This window comes from Astyanax mexicanus, chromosome 2 (assembly GCF_023375975.1).
Source record: "Astyanax mexicanus isolate ESR-SI-001 chromosome 2, AstMex3_surface, whole genome shotgun sequence".
Classification (NCBI taxonomy): domain Eukaryota; kingdom Metazoa; phylum Chordata; class Actinopteri; order Characiformes; family Acestrorhamphidae; genus Astyanax; species Astyanax mexicanus.
In genome coordinates this window covers 53,009,591-53,034,305 of record NC_064409.1, presented here as the reverse complement: position 1 = coordinate 53,034,305, position 24,715 = coordinate 53,009,591, and the positions used below count along the sequence as shown (strand labels likewise).

Genomic DNA, 24,715 nt, shown 5'->3' with positions numbered 1-24,715 from the left:
AAAAAAAAAGTTAATGTTAATGTTACAACTGGAAGTGCTTTTCCAAAAGGGAGAGAATTATAATGTGAAAGAAATCAGGTCAGACACAAAATAATAATAATAAGTGATCTTTAAGGAATCTTTCTGGAAAAATAAGTATCTTATTGGAAGTGTCTGTAATAACTAATGGTAATCTGTACAATGCTATTTAAGAGACATATGAAATGGAGTAGATAAGCCTTTATTGCAAACCTCACTAAAATAAAGTGTTAAGTACCGTAATCCTTCAAATAAATCTTTATACAATACTGCAGCTACATAATGCAGTCAGCTGTATTATGCCCAATCAACAGCTAGCCTACTCAAAGTTCTTTTCTCGTCTCCGTTTGCATTGCTTTTCTATCTTATTTTACATAGCTCATAGCATATTTCAGTCATTAGAATGGGAAGGCTGTATAACTGAATTGTTACATTGCTACTGCCAAACGATTTTCAAGTTGAATTAATACTGTATGCATGTGCATGTCTCTAAACAAGCCCTTAAACATGATTTAAATATCAATAACAATTAAAACAGCTGGTTCATTATTAACATCCATTGGATTATGGGTTTATTATAGGTTATTTTTACACAAATAAGGCACAGTCACTGCATCTTACAGAAAATAAAGTTTAAACTGACACATATAAAAATAATTATGATTTTCTTTCAAGACTGTTTATCAATTCTATAACAAAAAAAATGTTGCATCACTGTCTGTGACAAATGAATTATTGACAAGTTATGGGATCTTTTTTTAAACAGGGACCTGTTTTCCACACAAGTCAATTGAAACCACTATGTCACACTATGGGTCAACTATCTAATAATCCCATTTTAAGACTAGCTGAATATATTATTTTTGTAGAAGAAGTAAAGTGCATCCGAAATACAACAGTGGTCAAGAATGCTGTATATATGTATACATGAACACATTTAAAGCTGGAACAGGTGATTCTGTAGGAACCAGTAAATGGTTGCTCTTGCTTTATACATCCTCTGTGTGACTGTGTAGCTTTCAGTCCCACGTGTGTGGATCTGGCACAGTTAGACATGTAAACAGGCTTTTCAATCATTACATTTGATTGAAATTTTCCGATCATTCCAAATTAAATTAATTAAAATAGTTTCTAATAAAAAACATTTGAGATCATTTAGAATTAAGATGCCTGTGGGATCTAGACCAGTAAAATACATTTAGTATTTGTTTTGCCTTTTGAACACAGTCATTCAAAATACATAAGAATTTGGAAAATATTACTAAAATGTCTTATGCTAAACTAGGAGAAATATACCCATTTACAAAGAAATTAGAAATTAAATATAACAATAAAAAAATATCTGAAATTAAAACCTGTGGAAAAATCAATAACACATTACTGTGAATTACTGTCAACTCGATCACACAGTTGCTCACTCAATCAAGTCAGTTTCAAGCTTCTGTAAGTGTTGCCTAAGCCACCCAAACTTAAGCATATTAGATTTGACACCAAAATAAAATGGGAAAAAAAACAATCAAACAAAAAACACAGTAAAGCTTATGCCTAACCATCCCTTTTTATGCTGCTTTGATACGCTTGAACAAGCAGAAGATAAAAGTGCTGGTAAAATGAAATTGCAGGCTAAACTCAATCTGAAAAGTTCTTTCAGTACAACTGAGATGTGCAGGCATTCTACAGCATCTTTCATCACATGCTACACTTTTGGACTTTTGATTCCTGATTGACAGGTAATCCCTATTCAATCTGAGTTAGCTAAAGAAGTCACAATAGCTAGAAGCCTTTCAATTTCCCTTTATATGACAGAAAAACAAGCCAGGCGTCAAGTGTTCCTATGTCTATTCTCACATCCCCTCAACTTAACAGCCAGCAGACCATTCTGAGTTTATTTCACACAAGTTCAATTAAGCAACTGAACTGAGTGGCCTTAAATCACAAGCTTAGCATTTAAAAAAGCTGTTCTGAACTAAATGAACTGTTCCAGTCAGTGAGAAGCTGTTGGGATGAGTTTAGTAACACTGACTTAAGCAAGCCCATTAAACTAGCTGAGCAAGATGTTCAAAAGCACGGCTGAACACAAAAGTTTCTAGTGATCTTCACCTTGCATCAGGTGGACATTCAGGAGAGAGGCCTCAGAGGATCCTCAGAGCACAACATTATCCATCTCTGTGAAAGCAGTATCAGAGTTCTTCCTCATGTGCTGCATTTCCTCGTCTTCCTCCATGCAGGCCTGCCCAATCTCCACAGACTCCCCGTTAACCTGCTCAGGTTCAGGTGTGCAGTTGGGAGAGAGGTCACTGAGGGCAGAGGAGGGGTCTTGAGGACCATTAACACCACTTTCAGCCATCTTGTCCATAGAGGAGCTGCAGTCTGTTTGCTCCAGAACCAGTGGAGTGCTGTGAGCCAGGTCCTGATGGATAGTGTGGCAGCGGGTCAGGCTTTTGGTCTGGTTCTGGGGGCCCTGCTGAGATGATGCGGAGTGTTCAGCAGGATGAGTGAATGGACCGGAGCCATCCACAGTCTCTCCCCTCTGGAGTCGCCTCTTACCACTCCTGCCACCCTGTGTGATGCACGTACACAAGAAAACAAAATAATCATAGAGAAATTACTGGTTTTACAGTGTGTGTAAGGAAATACATGGAGTTGTTCTGTCTCAATTAAAATATAATTACCAGTCTTGGAGATTCTGTGTAGGTAATGGTTCCATCCTGGTGAACAGACTTCTTCATCTGCTGTATTCTGCACAAAACACATACACATGCACAAGTGTGATGTTGGTAAATGATTTCAAGTGTAGGCCTGTCACACTAATGATCTATAATAGTTTCTGAACTAGTTTCTCGGATTTTGCTATCCATATGTTTATGTTTGAGTAAAATGAACATTGTGGTTTTATTCTATAAACTACTGAAAACATTTCTCCCAAATTCCAAATAAAAATATTGTAATTTAGAGCATTTATTTGCAGAAAATGAGAAATGACTGAAATAACAAAAAGATGCACAGCTATCAGACCTTAAATAATGCAAAGAAAACAAATTCCTATTCATAACATTTTAAGGGTTCAGAAATCAATATTTGGTGGAATAACCCTGTTTTTTAATCAGTTTTCATGCATCTTGGCATATTCTCCTCCACCCGTCTTACACACTGCTTTTGGATTACTTTATTCCACTCCTGGTGCAAACATTCAAGCAGATCAACTTGTTTTGATGGCTTGTGATCATTCATCTTCCTCTTGATTATATTCCAGAGATTTTTAATTTGGTAAAATTAAAAATTAATAACTTTTAAGGGGGCTCTTATTTTTGTCCAGAGCTGTATATCGTCCTTTCTTTGTTCATTCACACTTTTTTTAACCTTAAAAAGAACTTAAACATCATGATGATGCTCCACTGACTTAAAAAAAAAAGTGAAAACAGAATCTCCATCTATCATTTTTTAAAAAGGGAGGGGAAATTACCTGTTGCTGGCTGTTAATAACCAGAGAAAAAAGGAACCATGCTTTACTAAGATCCACATGGCATGATTCTTATTACTAAAACAAACAGCAGTTTGCTGTCAAATTACTTTCCTGTTTATACGATTCCCTGAATGCCAATCACCACCTGCAACCAACCAGCATGGTTGAAAACACAACTCAAGTGTTAAATTATTGCACTGCACACACAGCTCAAAACCTACCTGTGTGATAACTCGTCTCTCTCTCTTCTCCCCTGGTCAGGGCCCTTGTGTTGTTTCATCCTCTGGACAAGAGAAGGCGCTGCATGAGAAACAACATGTTAACACTCAACCAAGACTGTTTAAAATATATTTAGCATAATTGTGTTCTGTCTATGATTATGTAGCATTAAATAGTTCCTACTTCTGCCCAGAGCTTCTTGGGGCATGCAGGACTGTCTAACAGGATTAGCGTCAGGATGGGGGTCACATGCTTTCTGTAGAATCTTCAGGATTAATGTGTTCTGAAAAACAAGACAAGACATTGGCACATTTTTATTTTTTTGTTTCCATGTTGCAATTAACTGGCTTCTAACTACAGACATTAGTAACTGAATGTAAACAACTCAGCTAAATGGGGAGTAAAAATAAAGAAATATATATTTAAAGTACCTTGCTAGCCGTCTCTTGTGCACAGTCGAGGGGCGTCCTCTGTCTCTTGTTTCTGAGGTGTGTGAGAGCACCAGCTTGCAGTAGGAGCTCTACTAGAGCCTGGTGTCCTCCCCTAACTGCTTCATGTATGGCTGTATTACCCTGGTTATTAGCCAGATTCACTGAGGCACCACTCTAGACGGAGGCCAAAACAGCTAAATTCAATTTACCAAGAGCAGAAAAAAAATAGTGGACTCTATACTTATTAAATATTTTTAATAATTAAAGTTGAATTAGTCCTTAAAAGAGTAAAATTAAAGTATGCTGCTATTATCATTATATGCTTAGCATTAACATTTAGAATGACAATATCTTATTATTTTTTTTATATAATTTCACAAGAAAAAAAATCATGAAATGGGAAAAGGTGAGGTTACCTCAAGTAGGACTTCCACTGTCTGCTCATGTCCCTTTAGACAGGCTTGAATCAGAGGAGTGTTCCCAAACTGATCCCTTTTATTCAACTTGGCATTGCATTCCACAAGTGAGGTCACAACCTACACACAAAAGATTGGAAGGGATTATTAGTAAACTAACCAATCTGTGCATCAGTGGCTATATTTATAAAGCAGGATCAAATCCTCAAATCAGATATGCTTTCCATTTTAAAATTGTGGGTTTGTCACCAAATTATAGCTTAAATGCTTCTTTATGGAACAAGAAAAAGATACAGTGCATAAGAAAACAGAATGACCATTCAGGCTAATGAAGTTATTGTAGTGTTTTATTTTAAAGCAGTGTTATCACTTAGTGAAGGCTCTGTGCTGTGTAGAAGCACCTGTATGTGGCTGTTCTGGCAGGCCAAGTGGAGGGGCGTGGCACTCTGGCCATTACGGGAGTTGATGTTGGCTCCATGGCGGATGAGCAAAGAGACCAGTGCTGTGTGTCCATGCAGCGCTGCCACATGCAGGGGAGTGAACCCATCCACACTGCTACTGTTCACACCCAGCCCATCTGACTGCAGGGTAGATAACTTCTAAACACATAAAAATATAAAATTAAATATGTCCTGAGTGCAATTATATATAAAACAGTGTGTGTGTCCATGCTAGCACCTTTTGAGTAGGCTCACAGTTTGGACACTGACACAGGGGGTGGCACAATTCTGTTTTATCTGGCATCTCGGCTTTTTCATCTTCCTCTGGCTCCTCGTCTAGCCACTCCAGCAGGTAACGCACCTGAAAGAGAGATCAACAAGTGTGGAACTTTTTAAACAGTGGCAAAATTGGGATGGAGGCCTTAAGCCCACAACTGGATTTAGGCATGGTACCAACTGGAAAGTGTTTATCTGCAGGGACTAGACAATCTACGTGTGCATTTGCACATCTCTGTCAGCAATGAGTGCAGATTAAAGTAGCCGATGTATTCAATAGAAGGGGTGTCCAGAAACATTTGGATATACAGTGTTTTCTACTTTCTATTAAAATTTATAGTAGCACGACACTTGTTAGATGTTGCATAGTAATAAAAAACAGACACAAATTAAATGAAATAGGATCTCACCATTTCAACATCTCCATCTGCCACTGCCCGCAGCAGCTTCTCCACCTGCCATTAGAAAATATATTGTGTGATTAGGGAAAGAGGCATACTTAATCCGTAGGCAGAAGATGACTGAACTGCAACGAGCAAAAATACATTAGATTGAAGAGAGTTACTGTTCTCACCTCTTTGTGACGAACATTGTCACCTTCTGGCCGTGTGTCCAAAGAGAGCAGAGAGCAGGTACTGGATATAGAGGAGCGCCGACTGCTGCAGTCAGAGGGCTGCGGGGAATGGCTAGGAGACTGATAAACAAAACAAAACAAAAAAACAAATAAATTAATTAAAACTATTACAATTAGAAAACAGATTAACCTGGACACATCACTTTGTGTGTTTACATGCAATTTATAATCTGACTATAAACAAATTACTGCATTATCTGATTCCTAAGTAGCCAACAAATTCATGTCAAAAACATATGCTGCTTTCTTAGCTTGGAGTAAGAAGTCTACAAATTAAACTAAACTAATCCAACTAAGAAATCCAATAAATTGAGCTGAATTATAGCTCAATAATGAAATTCATCAAAGCACATGCTTTTATTTGAGATATTTCTAAATGACGTATCCAAATACCCCAGCATGTAATAGGTGAGGGAGTCTAACATTTAGGCTATGTGCAGAACATGCCAGCCATCTTGAAAGCCGCCAAATTTTGTTTCTGAAATAAAAGGGGATCCTGGCAATTTTTATCATGTATACTCCTTCTCGGATTTCTTAGTCACAGGATCAATGAGATAATGACAAATCACTTTAAATTTAGGATTTATGTTATTTTATTTTCTATTTGATGTATGTTGCTATTGTGGATCAACGTTTAAAAAAAGGCTTTTACATGATGTTTAAGTCACATCTAATTCTGTGAGTTTACTGGCTGGTTGCAAGGCAAAACTCTGATGACTGACCTACTCAGTCAATCTTAAGAGTTTTCCCATTACCTGATTACCCAAGTTCATGCAATTGCATTGATTGTATTTCTGACAAACTTTTGTTTTCTGTACTAATCAAACTATGAAATGCATGAAAAAAAAAACACCTTACCTCAAACGCACTCTCCTTTTTACTAGCGCCATTGCGTGTACTCTCCAGAACAGACAGAATCTAAATAATGAAGGAAAAAGAAGTATAAATGTTGCATTAATTCAGTGTTTTTTTTTTTTCAACTTAATAGTCTAATTAAAGTGCGTTTGTGTTCTTTGGAATGTCCACAGAAACAACGAATGAGCACATGTCCCAATACTTCTGTTGATACAGTGTTCTATGTACAAACTTTTTTTTAAATATTCATCACCTCTCACCCATGCCCTCTTTGCAATTCCTTTAAAGCCCACTAGAGGGCCCTGTCCTACAACTCAACTGAATTAAATGAAGAAGTACATTTAGTGGCCTGCAAAATATTCATACCCCAAGAAATTTCACATTTTGTCCCCTTACAGGAGATTTTAAATGATGGCAAGGTGGCACACAATTGTTAAGTTTTATTTTGAAGTGAAATTTTATTCAAATAAAAATCTGAAGTGTAAAATGCAAAAGTATTCAGTCCCAATTTACTCTGAAACCCCTAAATAAAATACATTGCAATCAAAAGCCTTTAGGAGTCACTTCGGTAGAGTCCAGCTGTGTGTAATTCAGTCTTAGTATTAATACACCTGTTTTGTGAAGGTCTCAGTGATTTGTTAAAGAACACTAGTGAACAACCATCATTATAAAAGACCAAGGAAATCAACATACAGGTCAGAGATAAAGTTGTGGAGAATTTTAAAGCAGGAGTAGGTTATTAAAAAAACATATCCCAAGCATTAAGCATCCCACTAACATTGTTCAAGCCATCATCCAAAAACGGAAAAAGTACCGTTATTAGACAACTTTAAACCTACCAAGACATGGTCGTCCATCCAAACTGACAGATTGAGCAAAGAGACCCATGGTCATGACCTTAAACATACAGCCAGAGCTACAGAGGAATGGTTTTGATCAGTGGTTCTTAACCTTATGTTTTTGGAAGCAGGTGTTTTGTATCTCCATTTTCAAATCGACTTACAGAGTCAAGGTATGTGAACCTGAATCTAGATTGAGATTGAGATTGAAGAGTCGAGTAGAGTCAGTTTGAAACAGTGAAAAGAAAACTTTTACATAAAAAAAAAAAATAAAAAAAAAACACCTATTTTAAGCATGCAGTACACTGAATCAAGCCTGTGAATGATTAAGTAAAAAAAAAAAAAGTTTGGCACCCAAATCTGATTTGTTGCAAATTAAGCTTAAAAAAAAAAAAAAAAAAAAACACGACCCCCTGGAAGTACGTCATGACCCCCAGGTTTAGATTGAAGAATATTCATGTCATGTGATAGTCCTGACCTAAATCTTATTGAGCATCAGTGGCAAGATAAGATGCTCTCCATCCAACTTGGCTGAGCTTGAGCTATTTTGTAAAGAAGAATGAGAAAAATCTCAGTCTCTAGATGGGCAAAGCTGGTAGAGACATACTCCAAAAGACCTGCAGCTATAAATGCAGTGGGGTCTGATTACTTTTTCATGGCACCCTTTTTAGTTTTTTGTGATTTTTATTTGATTAAAATTTGGAAAACCATGTATCATTGTCGTTCCACTTCACAATTACGTGCTACTTTGTGTTGTTCTATCACTTCAAATCTCAATAAAATACATTTAACTTGTGGTTAAAGATGACAAAATTTGAAAAGGTTCAAGGGGTAGGAAAAAATGCTTATAAGATTGAATATGTGCAAACTCACAATATGCAAGATTAACATTTCAATGCATTTCTTTGTAAAGATTAAGCCCATTTTTATGTAAAACAACTGTGCACAAACCAACTAAACACAGCTAAACAAACACAAGACTTCTGAGTAAGAGGCTTAGCGGTGTGGAGTCTGACCTTGGAGTTGAGTGCGCAGTGCAGTGGTGTCTGGTTTGCCTTGTTGTGATTAAGAGTGGAGGCACCGTTTTCTAATAGCACCTCTATGATGCCCTCGTAGCCCCACCGTGCTGCAATGTGTAGTGCTGTGTCGCCTTTATCATTCTGTACATTCAGCTGGCATGTGTGCATGTCATAGTAAACCAGAGCCTTTACACACTGAAATACACAGGCACACACACTCAGGTTAACACAAAGCTCCGAGATGACTTTAAGATGATATCTTCAGATCACAGAAACTGTAGGCCGCATGTGATTTACTATCCAAATCACTCACATCCTCATGGCCATACATGCAGGCCAGGTGCAAAGGAGTGTTTCCATTATTGTCCTGAGCATCTGTGTTTGCCTTATAGTGCAACAGCAGCAGCTGCAGGTATAAGAGAAGAAGAGAGGGGACAAATAATCATTGAGAAAGATTGTGTATATATATATATATATATATATATATATATATATATATATATATATATATATATATATATATATATATATATACATATATATATATACATATATATAATGTATATATATATATGTATATATATATATATATAATATATATATATTATATATTATATATATTATATTATTATATATATATAATATTATAAAGAAAGCTGCCTACCGTGACTCCCTGGTACCCCTTCTGGCAGGAAAGATGCAGAGGTGTGAGACTGTGGTAGTCTGTGGCGTTTACCGGAGCTCCCTTTGACACCAACAGGTCAATCAAAAGAGACTGACCTAATAAAAAACAAAAACTTTACATATTAATCAGAGCACCTACAGTCATTAATTGTCTATGCCGTCAGCATGCAAGCAAATTCTTAATCAGTACAAATGAAAGTAGTAATGTATCTGAGAGTAAGAACAAAGTATCTAAAATATTTAAAGAAACACTTACCACATATAGCAGCAACATGAAGAGGAGTGTAGCCACGGTCATCCCGGGAATATGGAGTGACTATATAGGGGTCATTTAATCTACTGAAAGAAATGAAAAAAAAAAAGAAAGAAAAAAGGAAAGGGAAAAAAGGTAACTACTTAGTGTGTTCTGCCACCACACACCACAAACATTCTTTTTATTATTTTTAATATACAGCTCTGGAAATTAATAAGAGACTGTATAAGTTTCTCTGATTTTGCTATTTTTAGGTATATGTTTATGTAAAATTAACATTGTTGTTTATTTTATAAACTACAAACAACATTTCTCCCAGGTTCCAAATAAGAATATTGTCATTTAGTGTATTTATTTGCAGAAAGTGAGAAATGGCTGAAATAACCTCAAATAATGCAAAGAAAACAAGTTCATAAAGTTTCAAGAGTTCAGAAATCAATATGTGCTGTGCATGTTTGGTGGGCATGTTCTCCAGTCTTGCATTTCGCTTTTGTAAAACCTTTTTGTATAACTCCTGGTGCCAAAAATTCAAGCAGTTCAGCTTGGTTTGATGGCTGTCATCATCCATCTTCTTTTTTGGTTATATTCCAGGGGTTTTCACGATTTTTACCATTTTTAACATTATTCTCTGTATATGTGATTATATGATGTATATGTTATTTATAGCTACTTTTTTGTACTTTGTGTTACATATTTAATATAAAATGTTCCAAAATTAGTTATTTAGCAATTTTGTACATCACCACAACAAAATATTACACTTAGTGATGATGCATGGAAAAAACTTAACAACAACCTGAATTTAAACAGGTTCATCATACTATCATTATAGCTCTACTCTTTGTTAGTTGTATAGTCCTATTGTTTATGTTGTATAAAAGAGATCATAAAAAAAAAATTTCTGTGAACTCTGGAAACTTACTGGCCTACTTTGTCACTGTGTATCAGGGTCAGGGAAATTTCCTAGTAATGAAATTCTCAGTGATCACCCCTGTTTCCAGGCATGTGTATAAGCACAAACAGGTTTGGCCCAAAACTCAAAACAAAAGTGTACCTCCTCCCCTTCCTCTCCTGTACTAGTAGAAGTAGTGAGTTATTTCATCACCATGCACCAATGAGGCTCTGACTTCATGTTTGTTTCGAAAGAGTTAAAAAAATTCCAGTCTTTCAGTGATATTCCATCCACATGCACCATGTTGTAAACTAGTCATATTATGAAAGAAAAAAAAATATGTTCTGATTTCTGATTCATGTTGACTTATTATAGGTAAAGTAAGTATTTTAATACTACTATACTACTAATATGTAGATGTGTGGGGTTGTGTTGTGTGTGAGAGAGATAAAGAGAGAGAGCTTCTGACCCCGACACCCGCAGATCACATGCATCACAGGAACAGAGCGGGTGACACATTTGCCTCCTGTCTTCCTCACTCTCGCCTTCACTAAGCAAGCGTTGCACCTCCACCTCATTGCCATTTGCTATGTGCTGCACACACACATATGTAAACATAAGACAAAAAAACTGTTAGAAGCATAGTTCACTTGAGAAAATGTATTATTTTATTAGGCTCTTAAGTTTAAGACACTGTGATTCAAGGAAAAAAATAAATAAATCTTGAAGGTTCGTTAAAGGTACCTTAAGGGGTTCCTCCACAGTTTTCAAATAGGCAAAAAACTTAGCTTCTCAAATAAATTTTACTTTAAAAAAAATTACATTTATAATTACGGAAAATACTCTGTTTATGAATATTGTAAAAAGATTAGCTTTACCTAATTTTCTGTTTTCCATATATACCTGAATACTCTGGTGCTCTCTGTTGTACATATGCCAGCCAATTACGTCAATGATCTTTATTCTTATTTTAAGCATGTGACATCCTCTTTCTGCAAGAGTTTTAGAGCAACTATTCATATCTGATTACAGTAAAGATGTGGAGCATGTGCAGCCACACTATTAACCTAGATCCAGTACCAGAAATGAATGGTCTCATCATCTCACCATATGTCAAAGAGAACATAGAATGCCATGGCCTACCAACAGACTGACCATGGTAAACACTTCCTCTTTTCCACCATGCTTAGTTCTCCAATAAGCACCATCTTGTTTTTGTCAGTAAGTCTTTTATTTCAGACAGTTAGACTTTGTGATGACTAAAGGTTGTTCTGATTAATCTTATTAAAACCTTTCAGGACATTAGACCCATTTTTTGGTTTTAATGTCAGATTTGAATACCAAAAGCAAGCAAAAACTACATGATTTTGCTGATTCCTACCTCAAACAAGCAGTCTATAGGTGTAGAGGAACTCTGAGAAAGAAGATTCATCTTCTGTCTGAAGAAAAGCTTGTCATTCAGCTCCCCTGATCCCTGCACACATTACACATCACATACCAACACATTAGAGCAAAACATGCAAGAGATTATGAAATAAACAAAACAATAAACAAATCATTGTTCTATACATTAGTCTCACTTCACATCCTGTGAGACTCCAATGGGCTCTTCGTTAAAACAAAAACAAAATAATACAAATAGGAAATGATTATTTAGGGACGGGTAATGACTGCCTGAGTCTAACAGCTATGAATGTTTTCAATGCTTTGACTGTGCAGCAATCCAAACCTACAGTACCTAAATTAGCCCACCCTTGGCCTTAATTAAAAGTGTCTTTAACATGAACAGTTTTTCAATGAATGTCAGGAGTAAGTACTTGCATTTCTCTTCACTCACCGTGGGATCTTGACTAAGGTTGCCTTGGCTGATGTACTCCACAGCTGCCTCAAACGAGGTCAGGCAGTAACTCAGGTCATCCTTGACAGAGTTGCAGAAATGGAAGTTCTTTATGTAGCTAAGATTTGCCATCCTAAGGAAATTGAATGAACATTCTCAATTATTCCTATTACAATTTTAATGAGTTCAAAAAACAGCAAGAAATACCTAATAATATCTAATAATAATTCCATGAAATACTACAGTAGTAAAAAACATTCCTATTCTTCCACCTATGTGACAGACTGAGCAAGAAGAGGAAGAGGAGCAGTGTTTACTAAAATACTCACCAATTTGGAATCTCTGTTTTTACCAGCAGATAAAGAATAACTGAAAGGAGATCATCTGCACATATTGCCTCCAAATTAACTGAAAGAGAAGAAAACACAAGATAATTAAAAAAAAAAAATTCAAAGTAAAAATGTTATTCTATAAAATTTTATAATTATAAGTGATCAGAGGTCAATTTGCATGATAATGCATATTTAATACCGTTCCACTGCTCTTATTTACAATTACATGTCTTACATTTCTTCTAACTGACAAAACCCATGTATTTTGTCATGTGTATATTACTCTATATTTACACTCTGGTTAAAATGCTTGGCTACACTTGGCCAGAGAACATAATGGATTTTAGTAAATCTTAATACACAGTAACTGACTCATAATATAAAATATAATTTTTTAACAGTGTGAACTGAGCAAAACGTTTCATCTAGGCCTATCACGGTCATTTTTTGTGGATGATATATTGTTAAAATTATTATGATAAACAATATTATTGTCATTTTAAAATAATTAAATGCCACTGACATAACAAAAATAGAATAGAATAAGAGAGCAACGGTAAGCTTTTAAAGACAAATGTGTAATTAAATCACAGTTTGGGAAATATATGCTTTTTGCAGTTATTGAAGCTCTGGTCATTGTGTAAAACTGTTCACTTTAATATGTAAACAAACATACAAATAAACACAACAGACAATTACAATTATTAAATATTATTGAGGAAATATCCTTTTATTTTATGATAAATCGATAATGTAATGTAATAATGTGACCGGCCTAGCTCCATTAGTCTGAAAGCTCTAAATGTAATGAAAGTTAAATTAAAAGCATTAAAATTTTCTTGTCAAATTCACCCATAAAGTACTTGACTACTAATGTAATTCATAGTGGCAGCTGCTAATATTTTAATCTATGGTACTGCTTTAAAAAATGTGTTTAAATGTAACTCACTTCTTGTGTCGAGTTTGACTGCCTTTCTGCCTCTGTGTGCTTTTTATAACCATTAAATTGGTTCATTGGCAGTTTGGCAAACAGTAATTAAGACAGGATTGCTCTAGTTTACTCATACAGGGGTGTGTTGTTGGCCTGCCAGCAAAGTGTGCATTTCAATAATGTCCATTTGAGGTGAAACAGTGAGCAAAGTATCCTGTGTTTATGCATGCCAGCTAATCTTGTTACATCAGTGCTATAAAGGCAAATGGTGGAACGGAGAGCTAAATAGAGGATTGTCTGTAACAGCGCTTACTGCAGCTGACCCTTGACATGCAGAGTTAATGGAAATGTGTAGGTCAACAACAAGTCCTTGTTACATAATAAACCATAACGGCTGCGCTCTCGAAGAAAGTGATTTGTAATTACTACTTGTGTTATATATCTTATCTGTCTGACATACAGTATGTATATTAAACAAGGTCTGCACAGTTAACATGAATGTGATCTACAGAGAAACAACTGTGCATAAATAAATGAGTCATAATAGATTTGCTTAAATAGATTAATTGTTACATGTTCTGGGTGTATCATGTGGAATGTGAAGCATGTGGAACTAATACAAAATGATTACTCTGTAATTACTACTGATGTGCACAGACTTCAAAAGTGGAGCAATGACTGACAGTGGATGCCAGATGGATGGGACAATCTGTTTTAAAATTTGTACAGGCATTTATTATTTCACGTAAATATGAAATTCACATTCAATATTTGCAGGAGGCCCCACTTGCCGGCATTTTTAGCTTCCATTGCACATGAAAAAGTCATGGGATACAATAAATAGTTTCTCTCCAACAACTTAATTTTTTTACTGAAAAAAATAAATAAATTTTAAAAAAATTCTTGGAGTGAAGCTTTAGTCACTATCTTCTGCAAAATGGCTTATTTGCTTCAGGCTATTTCAAACACATCTAAGCTTGAGGAATGTGTGAATACTTATGGAAAATTACGGCACAAGTTTAAAATTCTGTTTATGCACAGACAATAACACACCTGTGCGACTGGGCGACTGCATAATAGTGAGGGCGACCTTCCTGAGGCAAAGCAGCTTCTGCTGAGGAGAAGTGCAACGGTTGAGCTGATTCAATTCCCTCTTCGCACGTGGAATATTTATACTGTACAGGGTAAGAAAAAAAACCCATGAAAAAAGAAAATGTGAAACACAGCAGAACACATTAGAAAAGCTTTCAGATACTAAATTTAACAAATTAAATTATTTTTGTATCATAGTTCACAGTAAAAAGAAAAAAAAAAAAAAAGAAGAAGAAGTGAAAGCAACTTTTAGTTTCTTAGGAACCAAAAAGGGAAGTTTACCTGAATTCTGACTTAACACCAATATCTTTCTGCTGCAGATCCTGCAGTCCTCTTGCTGTTTTATTGAATGCAGCATCCTAATAAATAATCAATAAGATATAAGAGACAAAAATACATGCACCCCCTCTTTTAAGAAATTAATACATAATACAAAATAAACAAACCACCACACAAACACACACCTGGCTTGCTTCAAGAGTTCCAACATAACTAAAGAGAAAATCATGGATACCATGATGTATGTACATCTGTTGACAAGAACAAGAACATAGTAAACAGCGTGAAGAGCTGCACCATTCTAAAAATCAGATATCAAAGACATGCTTAGGCATGTCTCTAGTTAAAAGCATATTTCACCTCCACTGCTTGTTTAAGCAGTGCCATCTGAAGCTCCTGTTTGGTCAGCACCTTCTGAAAATCCAAGGCATTCATTTGATCAGCTCTTAGCATGAAATACCAGAACAGAAACAGCATCAGGAGCCCTTTTATTGTATTAATTGTCCTATACTCTGCACAGATTAAGCTCTACGTACCAGACGAGAATCCCTCAGCAAGCACTGAAGACACTTTATGTACAGACTATGTACGGCATCCTGAGAAAAGCAATGAGATGTGGTTATTCACCACCATCAACATACGACCCATATAAACAAACAGACAACAATAACAAGGTACGTTTTTCTCACTATGTGATGGCGGAGGCCCTTTCTATCCAGCTCTTTGAAGGAGCTACAAAACGCAGCAATGAACTTATCCAGTTTCTCGGCATGGCGGCCCAGGAATTCCTTCACCTCCTCCACATTCTTCAAGCAGTACAGTCCAGGGACAGGACTCACCTCCACTGAAAAACAAAGTTTACAAACAGTTATACAAACTCTATTATAAACTCTAGAAAGTGTAAAAGACTAGTCTAAAAAAGAAAATCATACACTTAGCTCTACACCTGTTGACTTTGCAGTGAGTGAAACATTCTCAGTACAGTTAAACATCTCAAAACATCTGTGGTTTCTTAATGAATAACTAAGGGGTGTTTGTTAAGCACTTTATCACAAAAAGAAAGTAAATATTAGAGAACAACCATTCTTCATTGTGGTGAATAGGAAGATATGGGGAAGTTCCTCAATGAACAAACGCTCAAAAGACAAAGAGAGAAGGAAAGGTAACAGGGAAGGCCTGTTATCTTCTCATCTAATAAGACACATTAACAGAGTACTTACGCTTTCTGAAATTCTAATATTTCACCAGAATGACCACATTCTGGGATTTAGGGCATTTTCACCCTTGTCCCGATCGATTACGCAAATCTGTACATCACTTTTCTGCGTGTAGATTCATAAACGCTTCAGCTACTTTTTATTATATTTATTGGATGAATATATTTGATTGGTGAGGAACAGAGCTGTTGGGGTGCACTCACTCTACAAAGGTTGGATTATTATACTACTCTTGATATATTTAAGCAATAATACATGTGTGGGAGAGCTATAATGTGTAATACTGGCACTGCTGTGCTGCAGGCCGAGTGCCGTAGATCAGCACAGCAGTGCAGTGCCAATATTACACTTTACAGTTTGAACCTTGAGTGTATTATAGCAATTATACCCCAATTCCATTATCGCTGTTTATTAAAAGACTTTGAGTTAAAGAGGATGAGAAAACATTATCTGTTTGGTTATAAAAACTCTGTGCATTAACGGCTGATAATGGCACTCATAGAACGCCTCTCAGCCAATTACACTGCATGGTCTGAACTAACTGTGGTATAATGGGTATTATTATACTGACAAAAAGGGAAATAACCCAACAAGTGGAAGCGTTACATTACAAAATTAACTTCACAAGCCCCCACACAGACCCGGGTATGGAGAGCTTCCACACCTGGTGGTCCCCTTGTCCCCTTGAAACAAACCCCAGACCACAATGGGGCTCAAAAGCAGCTTTCACACTTGACCAAGTCTACTGAATCCGCAGAGAAAGTGAACCTGGATCAAAAAGGTTACTTCATCATGGGTTCATAGTGATTTATGCATTTGTATTTGTAAGTTGAACATTTTTTTTTATATAATAAAATATAAAAATGAAGTAAGTTTTTTTTTTTTGTACTGATTTCAAAATTCAATATTATTCATATATTGTTATTTAATGTAAGACAAAAAGCAAGACAATAAACATTAGAAAAACAGTTATAGTATGAAAGACAAACCATCATATTCATACAGTGAGTAAAAGAAAAGTTAATTTCTTCTGCAATCGGAACACTGGCAAAACTTAATATCACAAGACAAACTTAATTTATAGCAATATCCTCTTACACCCCTACTAATGTAGTGCAATAGGGACAGTTTTACCTGGGCTTGGCTCACAGTCAATGGGTCGACTGATGCACAGGATACTGTAGGCCTGTTCTTTCTCATTGTAGAAAGTTTCCTCAAACAGAATGGGAACAGAGGCAGAGTTCAGAAACCCTGATCCCAAATTCACTTGGTTATTCTCTATGGAAACCTCCTGAAAGACACATCAGAGAACAGTGATTACACACACTGCTAAACACTAACAAACACTGCCGTTAAGTGTATGTGTGCAAGTTGTGTGTATACCTTCCCATCAACTGTCTGATATCCCTGTTCTGCAGGCAGGAGTACATTGTTCTCAAATTGTGCTGCTGTGTATGAACCACCCGATAAACTTCCACGACATGGAACCAAGACCTACAACCAACACGAACACAGGAAAAAAACAGGTCATTTTGTTTTATTCAAAATCAATAAAAAGGCTGAGATCTCTGCAGCCTTCTGAAGTTTATTTAGGAAAGACGTAATAAAGTTTTTTTTTGTTTCTGGTAACAGTTGAATGCACCAGTGACACAATTTCCTGTCTGCTCAAAGGCCACACATCCTTTTCACTCCAAAGTGAAAGTTGCTATTAAAAAACTCTTAAGAGCTAAAAGGGTGGGTAAACATTTCATGGTAAATGCTGCTTAACATGTTCAGACCTCTAAATATATAGCTCTGGAAAAAAATAAGAGACCACTTCAGTTTCTATTTATAGGTATATGTTTCAGTAAAATGAACATTGTTACTTTATTCTATAAACTAAGGACAACATTTCTCACAGATTCCAAATAAAAATATTGTCATTTAGAGCATTTATTTGCAGAAAATGAGAAATTGCAAACATAACAAATAGATGCAGAGCTGCTTTTTAGACCTCAAATAATGCAAAGATTTTTAAGAGTTCACAAATCAATATTTCTATATAATAATAATAATCTATATAAGAATAATCTTTTTTTATCACAGTTTTCATGGATCTACTCCTTCATGTTCTTCTCCACCAGTCCACACTGCTTTTGGATTACTTTATGCCATTCCTGGTGCAAAAAATCAAGGGGTTTATCTTGGTTTGATGGCTTGATTGCATCTTCCTCTTGATTAAATTTCCGAGGTTTTCAATTTGGTAAAATGAAAGAAACTCATCACCTTATGAACAGGACCATTATTTCACAATTGAGACAAAATGCTAATTGTTTAGTTCAGTTTAACTGCAGTACGACTTTCTGCAATGCTAAAACCAGTGCATCAACATTAAAGTATGAAGATGAATCAGAGGCATGATTTCATTCTCTGAAGTATGAATAAAGGATTTGTGCATGTGTTCCATCCGCACAGAACCTCCCATTGATTTTGTATGGCACTGGTAGCAGTCACATGGCAAAAGCTGAACCAGTTATCTCTTTGTTCATTTGCCCTAAGGGCACATCTACACATTTACTACTTTTACACGAGTCACACAGCAAACAATTAATTTGTTATTAGTTGCAATTTACCCACATGAAATACTGTCAGGAAGGGACAGACTGATCCATTTCTGTCTCTGTAGGCCAGCACCACAGTTCAGGGTGTGATATTGGTGGCAACAGCAAACTATTTAATGAATGTGAAATACGTGAGAGTGAACTGCTTACAATGCCATGCACTTCTGCCACTCGGCTGCACAGGTCTGGTCTTTGCTTCTCCAGTGCCAGATAAAAGGGATTCTTCAGAATGTTCTCATCATACACAGCCATATGGACCCGCCACTCGGACGCCTACAGAGGAATTTGAGTGAGAGGGGAGAAAGGCGGGAGAGATGTGGAGAGAAGTGTGGGAATAAAAGTGTGGTTAGAAAGTTCAATTAAAAAAAAAAAGAAGAAGAAGGGCAGGGCAGTGACAAAAATGAAGGAAAAAATGTGGAGAGAGGTTTGTAGCTAATCAGATTAGTCCTATTAGCTGACGATAATAAGTTCTGGATGGCTGATCAGAGGCATGGCTGAAATATGAAGTTTGATATGTGGTATGAATTTCATTCTAGCTCATACTGTAATTCTCATAGAGGATGCCTGACGGTACTCTAAACAAAGTCACGGTATTCAAAGCTAATTCTGAACAAACGTTCCTCGTCTCAGGTGCCACCTTGACGCTGAGAACTCTGGGCCCTTAGCCAGGGTTAACAAGCTAATGGGTGCTAATGCAGGGTAAGTAAACAAGTCCTAAACAGAAAAAACACACTACTCTCTGCCTGCCTGTATTGGAACAACACGCTGGATCAGACAACAGAGAGCTTCTTTCAGTGTACTGGGCCTTCCTTCTCTCTCTAGCCAGCTGCTCCTCAGCTGAGCTTCTTGGGAAATGAAATTAAGCTTCAAAACTCCACAACTGATGGAAGTTCTACTAATTGCCATGCACTGTGGTTATGAAAAACGACTGTGAAAATGCCCAAGAAAAACGCCATGTTTTGCTGCCCAATCATGCTTTCCTGTTTAATATCTGAGAAATGATCAGGAGGCAAAAACAAGGACAATGTGCTATATAGTAAGGCTGTAAGATAAATAAAACTTTTATTTTTATAGGCATATGAGCAGTCATGATGAAAGCATCAAAAACAATGTGAATAACTGCAAACTCAAATTGTATTACCAGTGTGCATTAACACAGGGAATTCTTTATGCTGCAGACTGTGCTTACGTGGCATAAATAGTATGGATGTAAAGTGAGGAATAGAGAGGTAGAGGTCCACAGTGAACTTACAGACCAAACTACTTCTTATCCTGGGAAAAATTATTGCAGTCAAACCATCTGCAGAAAAAAAACTCCAGGAGCTTAAACTGATTTAGGTTATTTATTTATTGCGTTTCACATCGACATAGGAAAAAACTTTTAATAATTTCACAGCGGCACAGAGAATAGAACAGTGGTCAGAAAATGTCCAGATATTGCACATAGTGGAACACTACATCAGTAATAAGTAAAGAGTTTTATTGAACATAATAATAAATAGTAAACTGCTGTCTACTGAAAGCAGTGTCTGTTATACAGTTTGACATAGCCATAAAGAAGGACATGGATTTCCAATATCAGGTAATGGGAGATTGCATTTCTTTTGTCAATATCATACATCCCTGCTGTAAACCTTATTGTTTTGATCAATAGATTTTTTTTTCTTAAATATGTGTTTTTCAGCAGGTTGACAATGACAATTCAAACATGCAAATGAAAGTTTACATTTTTTGCCAGATTAAATAGGTATCCTCAGTATCAGCAGTTTCTTAAAAACACTAATTTACTTATGTGATTCATACTGATTTGTATTCAAATTATGCTGCACATCACCCAAATTATTACACTTTCTGTTATGGAATGTGCAGCTGGTACATGTGTTTTCTTTTTTAATAATTGATAAAACCCACAATATAGGGATGCTGGATCATTTATCACAATAACAAATTCATCAGAATATGATAAAATATTGACATATTGCCCTTATCTAGACATTTCCAATCTTCCTGTTCTTTTACTTAGCAAGCTGCACAGGATCATTTTGAATAAGAAAATCACACACAAATGATAACTGGAATAGCAGGTGTGTTATGATGATGAAGTGATTTTATATTGCAAAATTGTATTTTGGAATGCATCAATATGCATGGTATAGTGTCATAGTGAATAGGACTGTAAACACCTCAACCACCAACTTTTACAGCAAGAGGTTTGAGAACAATGGTTATACTGTTATTCATACTGTTATCATGGTTGACATGGTAGACAGTCTCAAGTTCTGAAAAACATGAATGATCCACCTGTGCTGAGCATGCTTTAAGCAGGCATTAACATTTCATGCATTATACAGCACTTTTTTATGGAACACAGATTAATCCTCATTGCAAGCTAGAAAAGATTTGAAATGGATAATCTCTTTTTCAGGAAAAAACAAGGCATGAGTTGCGTCTGGAAAATCATACCTTGATTACGCCAAACTACAATAATGCAACCTTAAGCTACAGCAGGTGTGAGTACGTAAAATTTTCAAAAACAGTTGCATCTGTAACACCAACGCTCCTTTTCGTAATGCCAATATCTTTAACAACAGATACGAGAGTCATTAACATACTTACTTGTTTTTGGCGATTGAAGAGGGCTTGCGATACAGAAAATAGCCTCATCTTCAGGCCCTTTATATGACGGATCAAAAACGAGAGAGCCATTGGGCAAACCTTTCTAGAGTCCAGTCTAGGCAGTCATAACATTCAGAAACTCACACATTCAGAAACTCACACAATCCCCCAAGCGAGGTCAAGACCCAAGACTTAGCACAAGATAGGGGCCTCCCCTTGGCCCCGCCTACCAACCCTCATCCCTGCAGAGCATCAGAGGGGTGCTGAGAGCCTGAGGAATGCTAAGTGCGCCTTGTGATCTGTTCCAGTAGACCAGAACCAACAAGGTTGAGGGAAATCACACACACACTTACAATGCTGGAGGAAAAATGCACTTATTAGAGAGTCGCAGTGGTCATTGATGGGCCTGTTTATTTTATTTCTTTTTCAAACTGATTTTTGTTTCGTTTTTCGACATTTGCAAAATTATTGTTTGGTCTGGCAAGGCCTACTGAACTATATATTTTAGTGATTTTCCTGCTTTAACACTTACACATTAACTCAATACTGGGCTGTTAATTAGCTGATTAGTTGGGTCAGATTTGTCATAAGCAAAGAATACACAAAAAGAGGAGGCATGCCAGAGGGTTTCCAGAATCAGGGTTGAGAAGTACTAGCTACTAAATAACAACATTAGGATGTAGACTAAGGTTGAGGTATATTAGCTATATTAATTGGGTTAGCTAACAGGGCTTAATCCAAGCTGTACTATTCAACCATAAAGAAAAGGTGTTTTTACAGTGGAACTTATTTCACCTGGTTTCAATACATTTTTTTATTTATACCAGCAGCAGCAGGTGCTAAATCATTATGTTACCATGAATTTACAAAACATTTAATATCAGGCAGGTCTAAGTAGATGTCAATAGGCTTGCCTTATGAGCACAGGTTGCCCCAGTTCTAAAGACTGGAATGCAGAGACTAGCCACAGAAGTCACCTTAAGGCCATCACATGATGGTTCCTTGCCTCAGAAGACCAGATTAACGTTTAGCTAGCTAGATGAACCTAACCTACTTAAATTCTGCATTATGGCTGACAGCTATACTGAAGGAAACGAGTAAGACTCGACATACAGCTCTGGAAAAGTATAAAGAGACCACTTTAGTTTCTGATAGGTATTATAGGTATGTGTTTGAGTAAAATGAACATTGAGATTGTTTTCAATGAGATTGTTTTATTCTATAAACCACAGACATTTCTCCCAGATTCCAAATTAAATTATTGTCATATAGAGAATTTATTGGCAGAAAATAAGAAATGGCTGAATAACTAAAAAGATGCACAGCTATCGGACCTCAAATAATGCAAAGAAAACAAGTTCATATTCATAAAGTCCAGAAGAGTCCAAAAATCAATATTTGTTGGAATTACCCTGGTTTTTAATCACAGTTTTCATGCATCTTGGCATATTCTCCTCCACCATTCTTTCACAATGCTTTTGGATTAATTTATGCCACTCCTGGTGCAAATACTCAAGCAGTTCAGCTTGGTTTGATGGTTTGTGATCATCCATCTTCCTATTGATTAAATTCCAGAGGTTTTTAATTTGGTAAACTCATAATTTTTAAAGTGGTCTCTTATTTTTTTCCACTTTTATATGTGACAGATGCCCAGGTTATGCCACGCACACAGACACACAGCTAACTAGCGTATTTGAAGCAAAAACACAGCTTCACAAAACCAGACAAGACCAGAGGTGATGTTGGTCAACACACCTGCTGAGCTGTGCAGACAGACAGACAGCGCTTAGTCACAACACACTGCGTAACAGACGCACCGCCAGCCAGCCGCTCTCACACACTGATGAAGCTAGACATTCAGATAAAGTTCTAAACTGACAACAAGGCGCTGACAAGTCACCTGTAATACTACAGTATCAAACCACACACTGACACACCGCCAGACAGCCGCAGTGTTTATTACTTTCTACATGTAATTAGTTAGGCTAGGCGCGCGAGCTAACCTAACCAGCTAGCCGACTAGCGAGCTGCTAACGCTAGCTGCCCTGGCTCAGCCCCGGTCTGTTTTCGAGGCGGTTTTGAGCGCACTGCTGCGAATAAAACCATAAAAAACAGATATAAAAACACACAGCGAGCTGCACACGTTGCTGAAAGTGTCAGAGCAAGCTTACCTGGTTTTTGCCCACCAAATATATCCGAGAAATTTAACATTTATTCGAGTACAGCCACAATAACCGAGTCCGCCTGAACATCATAGCCCCGCTCCGTAGTGCACTTCCCCGACTGCTGTCGGACCCGATTGGCTGTTCACCGTCCAATCAGAGCCCAGATCCCTCCCTGCTCGCCACAGACGGCCCGTCAGTTCCAGAGGTGACTGAAGTTCCTGGACCAGGAGGGTTGCCAAGTCCAACAAAAATATCCAGCCTAAAACCAGCCCTTCAGAAGCTAATAGCAAAAAAAACGACCTAGTATTTTGTTGATTTATTATCAGGGATTTATTATCAGTATTGCTATTTATCAAAGTGTTTAATAATATTGTAACATTAGTGTTTTATTAGTTTTTTTTTGTAACAGTTTTATATCCCAGTCAATGACATCTGATGCTAATATAATTGGCAAAAAAAAAACGTTTAATTTGAATCAGTAACTATTTTAATTTGCATTCTTGGCCGTTTAGCTCCATTCGCCCTCATTGACATTCTTTCAGGACTCATTTGCTGGCTCCCTCTAGCGTTTAACATCATTTTCTGATATATTTGGGATTCATTTAGGGTATTTAAATCTAGTATATTTCTCTGCTAAATCTTTAAATATAACATTCAACAAATAAGAATGTACCTTTTTAACTACTTTTACCAAATTATATGTTAGTTATTTTTTTATATATTTTTATTTTATTTAAAATAATTTTTAAGTATCATTGTTTTCTCTAACTGATGGCTCCATGTGTATGTAGGGTTGGGTGGCGGGAGGAAAATTGTTAAGTCTTTAACATTTTTTTCATCGCCTAGTGATTTCTGGTTACAGTGTGATTTCTTTCTCTCTCTCTCTGTCCCTTATGTCGTTATGTTCCAAGGAAGATTGATTAAAGATGAACAACGTTTTTGTTTTGTGGCGGCCACGGTAATGTTTTAAAGTAGCCCAAAAAGCCTAACATGGCGGGAAACTGCGAACCTGGCAACTCTGCTGAAGCTCTTGGATCAGAGTCGTCTTTTCTCTCCCTTAAGTTCCACTCGTGACTAATAGGCGACCTCTGAGCCTAGATATAGAATTTCACTCGCTGACTAGAGAGAAGTAAACACACAAAGTGAAAAAAGTATCCGTGTGAGTCTGCATGCCTGTTTGTAGGGTTTGTTGAGGAACACACTCTGG

The 24,715-nt window shown here is 36.6% G+C and overlaps 1 protein-coding gene across 3 annotated transcripts; it reads right to left on the bottom strand.

Moving 5' to 3' along the window:
* Nucleotides 1-560: 560 nt before the first annotated feature.
* Nucleotides 561-23,656, bottom strand: ankrd27 (ankyrin repeat domain 27 (VPS9 domain)). Of its 3 annotated transcripts, none has more exons than XM_049474554.1 (29): nucleotides 23,515-23,656; nucleotides 18,878-19,000; nucleotides 17,511-17,621; nucleotides 17,262-17,418; nucleotides 15,600-15,754; nucleotides 15,447-15,506; nucleotides 15,271-15,324; nucleotides 15,096-15,161; nucleotides 14,914-14,990; nucleotides 14,593-14,714; nucleotides 12,606-12,684; nucleotides 12,277-12,409; nucleotides 11,821-11,913; nucleotides 10,909-11,033; nucleotides 9,551-9,633; nucleotides 9,275-9,390; nucleotides 8,924-9,016; nucleotides 8,608-8,805; nucleotides 6,756-6,815; nucleotides 5,838-5,957; nucleotides 5,674-5,718; nucleotides 5,226-5,348; nucleotides 4,949-5,146; nucleotides 4,548-4,667; nucleotides 4,132-4,305; nucleotides 3,884-3,983; nucleotides 3,703-3,781; nucleotides 2,691-2,757; nucleotides 561-2,578 (listed from the first exon to the last, which is right to left on the bottom strand). In XM_049474554.1, exons 2-29 carry the CDS (start codon nucleotides 18,977-18,979, stop codon nucleotides 2,162-2,164), a joined length of 3,327 nt encoding a protein of 1,108 aa, XP_049330511.1. In that variant the 5' UTR covers nucleotides 18,980-19,000; nucleotides 23,515-23,656; the 3' UTR covers nucleotides 561-2,161. The 3 variants fall into 3 exon arrangements, with proteins under 3 accessions (XP_049330511.1, XP_049330510.1, XP_049330509.1); XM_049474553.1 differs by lacking the exon at nucleotides 23,515-23,656 and adding an exon at nucleotides 21,344-21,495 and having other exon boundaries at nucleotides 4,949-5,143; XM_049474552.1 differs by lacking the exon at nucleotides 23,515-23,656 and adding an exon at nucleotides 21,344-21,492.
* Between the last annotated feature and the right edge of the window lie 1,059 nt (nucleotides 23,657-24,715).

Excerpts from the sequence above, each read along its gene's own strand:
- ankrd27 (XM_049474552.1), bottom strand. The coding sequence starts at position 21,433 with ATGGCTCTCTCGTTTTTGATCCGTCATATAAAGGGCCTGAAGATGAGG. Across the intron at positions 4,668-4,948 it reads GCCAGAACAGCCACATACAG|GTTGTGACCTCACTTGTGGA; the intron begins GTGCTTCTACAC and ends TTTTGTGTGTAG. Across the intron at positions 3,984-4,131 it reads CACAAGAGACGGCTAGCAAG|AACACATTAATCCTGAAGAT; the intron begins GTACTTTAAATA and ends CTTGTTTTTCAG.